At 46.5% G+C, this 9,622-nt stretch overlaps 1 protein-coding gene across 3 annotated transcripts in view; it reads left to right on the top strand.

The window, feature by feature from the left end:
• Commd7 (COMM domain containing 7) overlaps positions 1-6,482 on the top strand; it is a 30,308-nt gene extending 23,826 nt beyond the window's left edge. Inside the window, exons 4-9 of one of the 3 annotated variants that reach the window (XM_004630805.2) lie at positions 2,212-2,268; positions 2,341-2,378; positions 2,856-2,946; positions 3,230-3,279; positions 4,723-4,771; positions 6,045-6,480. In XM_004630805.2, coding sequence (XP_004630862.1) covers positions 2,212-2,268; positions 2,341-2,378; positions 2,856-2,946; positions 3,230-3,279; positions 4,723-4,771; positions 6,045-6,121 — 362 coding nt within the window. In that variant the 3' untranslated portion in view covers positions 6,122-6,480. Of the gene's footprint in view, positions 1-2,211; positions 2,269-2,340; positions 2,379-2,855; positions 2,947-3,229; positions 3,280-4,722; positions 4,772-6,044 lie in introns of all 3 variants that reach the window. The other 2 variants (XM_004630804.2, XM_023714849.1) reach the window with 2 other exon arrangements.
• Positions 6,483-9,622: the final 3,140 nt, after the last annotated feature.

Below are 9,622 nucleotides of genomic sequence, written 5' to 3'. Positions count from 1 at the left end.
GCCAGGGAAGTGCTTATTCCACTGAGCTATCTCCCCGGCTCCTATCCTCCTGTTTACAGCCTCCCAAGTGCTGGGATTACAGGTGCAGGCCACAATGCCCAGTCTCAATTGCTGTCTCAGTGCACCCTGGGGGCGGGGCCAGCATGGCAAGCCCCAGGATCGAACTCCCAGCTCTTGAGTCTGCCTAAGCAGGCACTTTAATGCATTGAGCTATTTGCCAAGCCCTCCTCTTTCTTTCTTTCTTTCTTTCTTTCTTTCTTTCTTTCTTTCTTTCTTTCTTTCTTTCTACTGCGCAGATCAGACTTGTGGTGATCCTCCTGTTTTCAGCCTCCCCAGTGTAGGAATTACAGGCATGTGCCACCATGGCCAAACTCTGTCACTGGCTCAGTGCACCCTGGGGGTGGGAATCAAACCCTGGTCCCTGTGCTTGCCAAAGCAGGTGCTTAGTCCACTGAGCTATCTCACCGGCCTCAATGCCAGTCTGTTTCTTTTTGGGGGGCATAAGGTATAGGTTTATTTCAGACCTTTCACTTGATGGTAATAGGCATCTTCTTAGTCCTTCATTAATCATCTGGTAATTGAGAAACAGGAAAGAACAAAATACTTGCTAAATTGTGACTCTAGACGGTGGCTTCAAGTTTGAGTGTTGAGAAGCCAAGGGTGCTGGCCACACTTTGCTGGTTTTTTTTTTTTTTTTTTTTTTTTGCGGTACCAGGGATTGAACTCAGGACCTTGTGCTTGCCAGGCAAGTGCTTATTTGACTGAGCTATCTCCCCCGCTCAGTCAGATTCATTTGGTTTTAGGAATTGGAACCTACATGCAGAACAAAGCTGTCCCTGGTGGGGGGAATGTTACTAGATCTCTGAGGGAGGACTAGGAGACAGGGAGATGGAGAGATGGGGAGACGAAACAGCACCTCCGTGTGTGGCTTCTGCACTGTGGAACACGACTGTTCAGCCCAGCTGTGGTGTTCTGTGGAAAAGCTGAGTTCCAGGAACAGCACCGCAGGACCTCAGCGAGGATGAAAATGGTCTATAAGCTGCACCATCTGTGGAGCAGTCACTGGCTCTGTGTGGCTGTCGGAGCACTTGAGAGGGCTGGTGCCACCACAATTTGGACTTCCAAATTTTAATTAAAATGTATGGGCAGGGGCCGGGGAGATGGCTCAGTAGGATAAGCGCTTGACTGGCAAATGCAAGGATCTGAGCTCAATCCCCGGTTCTACAAAAAAAAAAAAAAAAAAGCATGGGCAGGTGAGATGGCTCAGTGGTCTAAAGCACCTACTTAGAACAAGCTTAGCAAAGCACAGGGACCACGGTTCAATCCCCCAGCACCACATGCCAGCCAGCCCCGCCCCCTGGTGGGCTGAGCTGGCCACACACACACACACACACACACACACACACAAATAAAAAATTTAAAAAATATATATTTAAAAAATATATTTAAAAAAATGTGAGAGGCCAGCAAGATAGTTCAGCGATCTAAAGCGCTTGCTGAGGCAAGCTTAGGCAGGCACAATGGACTGGACCGCAGTTCAGTCCCTGCTACCACATGCCGCGCCAGCCCTCCTCTTGGGATGGGCTGAGCTGGCCAAAAAAATAAAATATAGGGGCTGGGGAGATGGCTCAGTGGAATAAGCGCTTCCCTGGCAAGCGCAAGGGCCTGAGTTCAATCCCTGGTTCCACAAAAAAATAAATAAATAAATAAAATGTAAGTGACCACATTCAATCAGTAAGGGCCAGCCAAATAGCTCAGTGGATTAAAGCACCTACAAGCAGGCGCAGGGGTCGGGGGTTTGATCCCCAGGCCTGCTGGGCTGGCCCCGCCCCCAGGGCATGCTGAAATGGCATTTGAGAGTTGGTCTGGTAGCACGCACCTGTAATCCCAGCTCTTGGGAGGCTGTCAACAGGCAGATCACTGTGAGTCTGATCTAGTAGTGAGACCCTGAACACCATGTAGACCCTTTCCTAAAATACATTCAATGAATAGCCACACATGGAATCTGTTGTCTCCTGTGGGTGTTGGGAGGCAACTAACCTGTTGCGCAGGAGCAAACCTGGTTATGGAAACACATTTTCTCTCCCACTTGCAATCCTCATGGGTTGTATTCCTCTGTCCTCTGTGTCACATAGGTTGTGCCTGTCAAGTGCTTATTGCCAAATGATTTAGTGATTTGCCCTTTGTCATGATTTGTCCCTCTCTTCCCAGGTGCCCTGAAGAAGAGCCTCACGGCTGAGCAGGTGCAGGCAGACTTCATAACCCTGGGTAGGTCACGGTCACTGGGAGAAGGCCTCTGTGGCTTTTCTCTGTGTTAATGAGCCTACTTTTCCCTTTCAGGTCTTAGCGAGGAGAAAGCCGCTTACTTTTCTGAAAAGGTATAATTGCTCTTAACCAAGGTTAAGATGTTTGTCTTTCATTTCATAAAAAGAAAAAAATGGAAAATACCAACCAAGGCAGATCCCTCAATGCATCATTTCATTTGGTTTTACAGAATAACACAAATACAGATTTTAACCAGCACTGTATAGTGCATCTCTGGTTTTGCTCTCTGATTTGACTTACTACATATACATCATAGTGGGGCCAGGGAGATGACTCAGTGGAATAAGTGCTTCCCTGGCAAGTGCAAGGGCCTGAGTTCAATCCCTGGTGGGGGGGGGGGGAATATATATATATATATATCATAGTTTCTGTTCCAACATGGGTAAGATCTTGGCGTGAAGGGAAACTTCTGCATGTCCTACACTGCTCTGCCCCTGCCTACCCGAGAGACCTGTGTACGGCCAAGCCCTCGGCTAGGCAGTTGGACTTTCCAGCATGGTGCTGACTCTGGCTCTTTGCTCTTGTTCTAGTGGAAACAGAACGCCCCTGCCCTTGCTCGATGGGCAGTAGGTCAGACCCTGATGATCAACCAGCTTGTTGATATGGAATGGAAGTTCGGAGGTAACCAGTCCTGGTTCCCTGGGCTCCTGGGGCTTGAGTTCCAGAAGCTTTTGAGGACCCTCAGTGGGGAGCCCTTGGCGGGGTGGGACCTGGCTCCCACACAGCTGGGGCCTGCAGCTGCCGTGAACGGCCTCCACATTCAGCAATGGCTTCCACCCCGGCCCTTGTTCATCACAGGGTTGACCAGTTGCTCAAGAGCAGATCTTGCTGCTGGACAGCCTGCAGAGTTGGTGTCTTCAGGGAAGTCCCCAATCACTTATGACTTTTTTCTTTTGTATTGCAGTAACATCTGGGAGCAGTGAATTGGAGAAAGTGGGAAGTATTTTTTTACAAGTAAGTCTTTTCTTAATCTTCAAAAATAAGAAGGTTTTTTTTTTTTTTTTTTTTTTTTTTTCTGTATTTTAGGGAAGGGTCTACAGGGTGTTCAGAGTCTCACTACTAGATCAGACTCATAGTGATCTGCCTGTTTACAGCCTCCCAAGAGCTGGGATTACAGGCATACACCACCATGCCCAGTCTCAATTGTGCCTCAGCGTGCCCCGGGGCAGGGCCAGCACAGCAGGCCTGAGGATCAAACCCCTGGCCCCTGCGCCTGCTTGCAAGTGCATTAATCTGCTGAGGTATTTGGCCGACCCAAATAGGAAGATTTTTGACTTTTTTTTTTTTTGTACTGGAAATCAAATTCAGGGCCTTGTGTTTGCCAGGCAGGTACTTGTACCATTGAGCTATATTCCCAGTCCTTTGACTTGGAAAAATATGTTAAATGTAAGCTGGGTGTGGTGGTATGCACTGTAATCCTAACACTATAAGTGGCTAAGGCAAAAGGATCACAAATTCAAGCTTAGTCTGAGGAATTTAACAACGTTCCATCTCAAAATTAAAAAGAAAACCACAACAGTAACAAAAAAAGTCTATAGAAAAACTTTTTTAAAAAAAGGCTGTGGATATAGTTTACTGCAGAGATACTAGGTTGAATTCCCAGTACCAAAACAAAAGAGAATTTAAATGCAGCCAGGAGTGGTGGTATATACCTATAATCCCAGCTACTCGGGAACTGAGGCCGGCTGGAGGATAGCAAGTCTGAGGTCAGTGTGGCAATTTAGCAAGACTTTGTCCCAAAATAAAAAAGGCTCCAGGGGCTAGTGAAATGGCTCAGTGGTCTAAAGCACCTACTTAGAGCAGGCTTAGCAAAGCACAGGGACCACGGTTCAATCCCCCAGCACCACATGCCTGCCAGCCCCGCCCCCTGGTGGGCTGAGCTGGCCACACACACAAATAAATAAATATTTTTTTAAAAAAGGCTCCAGTGTAGCTCAATGATAGAGTACCCATGGATTCTATCCTTGGTACTGTTGAAAAGAAAAAATCCTGGATCTTCTTAGAATCATAGAAACTATGATTTCAGTGAATCTAGAAATGATAGAAACCTGAGTCATAGAAATTTTAGTAATGGGGCCGGGGAGATAACTCAGTGGAATAAGCGCTTCCCTGGCAAGCCTGAGTTCAATTCCCGGTTCCACCAAAAAAAGAAAAAAAGAAATTTTAGTGGCTAACAGTCCAGAGCACTTCTACGGATTCTCAAGCCAGACACTGTGCAGCAGGGTTGGAGCTCAGAGTTAGAGCATGTGCTTAGCAGGCAAGGGGCCCTGGGACAGCTGAAGTAGCTTGTCGGGTTTTTGAGAATTTCTTTGCCTAGGTGTCCTTATTTTAATTTCTATATTCTCTCTCTCTCTCTCTCTCTCTCTCTCTCTCTCTCTCTCTCTCTCTAATAACTAGCTAAAGTTGGTGGTTAAGAAAGGAAATCAAATTGAAAATTTGTATTTAGGTAAGTCTGGATTTCATTTGTGCTCTTCCACATCTGTGTCCTCCTCAGCTTGTTGGGCTGGTGTGTGCATTCCTGAGAAAAGCCACCACTACTCTGTGGAGGAATAATTCATCTGCCTTTGCTTTCATAAAAAAACGGTATGAGCCATCAGCAGGCTGGTGACTGCACAGGTGACAAGGTTTTTTGGTAAAGGGAATGGAGAGGGAATGACTGGAATTTGAGCCGAATGAAGCATAATTCTCATGCTACAGCAAGAGCTGTAGAAGTCACCTGGAGCACCCTAAGTGGTATGTCCTTTCATCCCTGTGCTGTGGAGTTGGTCCATCTGATTTCATATTTTATTTTTTATTTCATATTTTAATTTTTAGTGCATATTTATAATATAGAATGATGATTTCTTGCAGGGAACTGATACATGCATATAATATACCTATATAATAGGTATATTATATGCATGTATCATATAATAGGTATATTAGGGGGCCTGCCCCTTAGCTCAGTTCTTTTTTAAATGAATTTTTTATTTTTATTTTATTTGTGTGTGTGTGTGTGTGTGTGTGTGTGGCCAGCTCAGCCCACCAGGGGGCGGAGCTGGCTGGCATGTGGTGCTGGGGGATTGAACCGCGGTCCCTGTGCTCTGCCAAGCCCGTTCCAAGTAGGTGCCTTAGACCACTGAGCCATCCCACCAGCCCCATTAGCTCAGTTCTTTAAGTGGCTGCTTCAACAAAGCAGTCAGGCTCAGGTTGCTGTGGCTCAATCCCCACAACTCAAGCCAGCCAAACCTGCCCTGAAGGCATTCGGAGAAAAAAAAAAAAGTATATTATACAATAATCCCTTTATGAGCTGTGCCATTTTAATTCCACACCCCCTTCTGCAGTGGAGCCAAGTTCCTCTGTGCTCAAGTCTCTTGGTTCTTTTTTTTTTTTTTTTTTTTTTTTTTTTTTTTGTGGTACTGGGGATTGAACTCAGGACCTTACACTTGCCAGGCAGGCGCTTATGCCCTTGAGCTATCTCACCAGCCCCAAGGCTCTTGGTTCTTTATTCTGAACAATTACCCCTCAAGGGCAGCTTGTCTTCAGTAAACCAAAAGATAGACAAACAACAGGGGCTGAGGTACAGCTCAGTGGCAGAGCACTTGTCTAGTATGCATGAGGCTCTGGGTTCCATCCCAGCACTAAAGGAAAAAAAAAAATTTGGGGGGTAGAAAAGAATTTCCTTGGGTGATTCTGCTGAGTTGGAAGTATCTCACCGACGCTGAGTTTTCTTTCCCCAGAATTAACCTTGCCTCAGTTCTACAGTTTCCTGCATGAGATGGAGCGAGTCAGAGCCAGCATGGAGTGTTTGAGCTGACTCCTGTCCCAGCAATACCTCTCCCTTTGACTAGGAACAGCTCCAGAGACCCCTCCTGCAGGCCATGGGCGCCCCACACTGTCCTCTGGCTTCTTGAGAGCCCACATGTAAAAGATTTCTGAAAAACAACAGAATGAACTACTTAAAGAGCCCCATACAACTTCCCTGCAAACTCCTTGTTAAGGAGACCACCACCACCTACCTCCCAGGATAAGTTTTAAATTTTTCTGACAGGCTGTTGCATCTCAGATTCATCGATGCCAATAAAAGTTCCAGAGGAAACAAATGGTGCCGTGATGCAAATGACACGCTGCTGCCCACCTCCTCCTTCCCAAACGCAGAGCTCCTTATGACTGTGGGGGGCGGGGCTGTGCACATGGGGGATTGGTGATGGTGGTGCCTTGCCAGTCAAGTTTACTGAGGGAGAGAGACCTGCGTACAGACATGCTTGGTCTTCCCAGAAAGAACTGCCCCCTCCCCTGGTTCAGTCCTGTTGCACTGTAATAGGCCTTTAGAGGCTGTCTTCTTTTGGTTCCAATTGACCACCTGTGTTGATTAGATGATGAATAAAAACGGCTCTAAAAAGAAAGGTATGGGAATGCAGCACTCTGGGAGGCTGAGGTAAGAGTATCATAAATTTTGTTTTTTTGGTTTTTTTGTGGAACCAGGAATTGAACTCAGGCCCTTGTGCTTGCTAGGGAAGCCCTTATTCCACCGAGCCATCTCCCCAGCCCTGGTTTTTTTGTTTTTATTTTTGGTTTTTTGGCAGAACCAGGTATTGAACTCAGGCCCTTGTGCTTGTCAGGGCAGCGCATACTCTACTGAGCTATCTTCCCAGCCCCTGAGTCCAAATTTTGACCTTTCAAAAAAAAAAAAAGCTGGAGATGCAGCTCAGGGCAAAGGCCCTGCTGCGCCCACTCCCACTAGGAAACAAAATGTATGACTCACACTTGTCTTTCTCTCTTCGTGGGTTTAAGATCATGTGCATGTTGAAAGTACTGCCCTTGTCTTCAAAATGATCTTCCTAAGGCCGGGTGTGGTGAGCAGGAGGATTGCTGAGTTTGAGGCCAGCCTGGGCTACAGAGTGAGAGACCTTGTCTCAAAAAAATCACCTTCCTGCCTGGCAAGTGCACGGGCTTGAGTTCAATCTCCAGTTCTACACCCTCCAAAAAAAGAAAAAAAGTAAAGAAAAGAAAAGAAAATGGGGTTAAAGGCACAATAAAAAAGCATGGCGGGGGTGAGGGGAAGCACGTACAAACGCCCGCATCCCCCCTTCCCCCCCACCATTCATCCTGGTTTGGGTGGATAACATGCCCATGGCTCAGATCAGGCTACCACTGTGAGTAGTTTATTTCGCATCCTGAAGCTATTTGCTGCCTTTGCTAATATATATGCAGATTGATTTTTCTTCCCTTACAAATTAAATCATGCGCTTGCCTGGCAAGTGCAAGAGCCTGAGTTCAATCCCTGGTTAAAAAAAAAAAAAAAAAAAATTAAATCATGCTATAGAGACCGGGGAGATGGCTCAGTTGAATAAGCGCTTCCCTGGCAAGTGCAAGAGCCTGAGTTCAATCCCTGGTTCGGAAAAAAAAAAAAAAAAGAAACAAAGAAAGAAAGAGGCTGGGAGATACCTCGGCATTCTAAGCACCTGCCTAGCAAGCACAAAGATCCAGGTTCGATCTCTGGGCCGTGCTGGTCCCGTGCCAAGCCAGCCACCAAAACCGGGAATGGTGGTACACACCTGTAATCTCAGTGCTGAGAAGGCTGAGACAAGAGGATCACTACAAGTCCAAATTGGATAGCCAGACCCTGTATCAAATAAATAAAATATTTTTTAGGGGCCAAGGAGTTGGCTCAGTAGACTAAGCGCTTCCCTGAGAAGCACAAGGGTCTGAGTTCAATCCCTGGTTCTGCAAAAAAAAAAAAAAAAAATTTAAAGAAGTAAATAAGGCTTTTCGGCCTTTGGCTAGGAGGAGGCTAAGGTGAAACTTTCTTTAGTCGTCCGGAATCCGGGTTCATCCGACACCAGCCACCTCCAGCATGCCACCCAAGTTCAACCTCAAAGAGATAAAAGTCATGAACCTGAGGTGCACCAGTGGTGAAGTTGGCACCATGTCTGTTCTGGCCCGCAAGATCAGTTCCTTGGGTCTGTCTCCAAAAAATGTGGAGGATCCCTGATTTCAATCCCTGGATTTACAAAAAAAAAGGTATTGATTCTGGTATGATGGCATTAATCCTGTAATTGAAGCTACTCCAGAAGCTGAGGCAGGAGGATCCCAAGTTAGAGCCCAACCTGAACAACTTAGCAAAATTTTCATTTTGTCTCTCTTTTTTTTTTTTTTTGTGGAACCAGGGATTGAACTCATGCCCTTGCGCTTGCCAGGCAAGCGCTTATTCTACTGAGCTATCTCCCTGGCCCCTGATTTTGTCTCAAAATCAAAACCTTACAGGGGCCGGAGAGATGGCTGTGTAGAATAAGCACTTCCCTGGAAGCGCAAGGGCCTGAGTTCAATCCCAGGTTCACCCCCAAGAAAAAAGGGGGCCAAGGAAGATAGCTTAGTAGAATAAGCGCTTCCCTGTCAGGCCCAAGGGCCTGAGTTCAATCCCTGGTTCTGTCAAAAAACAAAAACAAAACTTTACAATCTCTGGTGAGGGGGGACCAACTTTAAAAAGGGCTGAGCGGTGGCAAAGAAGAAAGAGCAAAATGGAGTAGCAGCAGCAACAATGGCTACAAAGAGCAAGTCTGTCTCTCTCTCTTATAGTACATTCAGGCCATCCTCCCTAGGCTGGGTATAGACCCATAATCCCAACCTTGGATCATGAATTAATTGCCAACTGTAGAACCGCTTCCCAATGACTGCATGAGGCTTTGGGGGGACAAATACACACAAACTCTCTCTCTCTCTCTCTCTCTCTCTCTCTCTCACACACACACACAGATACTTTTTTTTTTTTTTTAATTTATTCATTTATTTGTGTGTGTGTGTGTGTGTGTGTGTGTGGCCAGCTCAGCCCACCAGGGGGTGGGGCTGGCTGGCATGTGGTGCTGGGGGATTGAACCGTGGTCCCTGTGCTTTGCTAAGCTTGTTCTAAGTAGGTGCTTTAGACCACTGAGCCATCTCACCAGCCCCCCACACAGATACTTGTACAACACAATGGAATGATAATGGTCAGGCCAAGAGAAGACAAAGCAGAAATACCTGTCTTCTTTTGCTAAAGTGAAAAACACTGTCCTAGCTGATGTAGGGAAGGCAAGCAGGTGTGTGTGTGTGTGTGTGTGTACCTTTTAGTTTTGGTAGGCATGGGTGGTGGTACATACCTATAATCCCAGCACTTGGGGAGGCTGAGGCAGGAGGATCCCTGTGAGTTTGAAGCCAGCATAGGCTACAAAGAGTTCAAGGCCAGCCAGAACTGCATAGTGAAACCCCATCATAAAAGACAAAAAAGGTTTAGGGAGATAGCTCGGCAGCATAATCACCTGCCTGGCAAGCACAAGGTCCC

This window comes from Octodon degus, unplaced genomic scaffold, assembly GCF_000260255.1.
Source record: "Octodon degus isolate 3935 unplaced genomic scaffold, OctDeg1.0 scaffold00037, whole genome shotgun sequence".
NCBI classification, from domain to species: Eukaryota; Metazoa; Chordata; class Mammalia; order Rodentia; family Octodontidae; genus Octodon; species Octodon degus.
The sequence above is the reverse complement of the archived record's forward strand: the minus strand, read 5'-3'. Positions and strand labels throughout refer to the sequence as shown.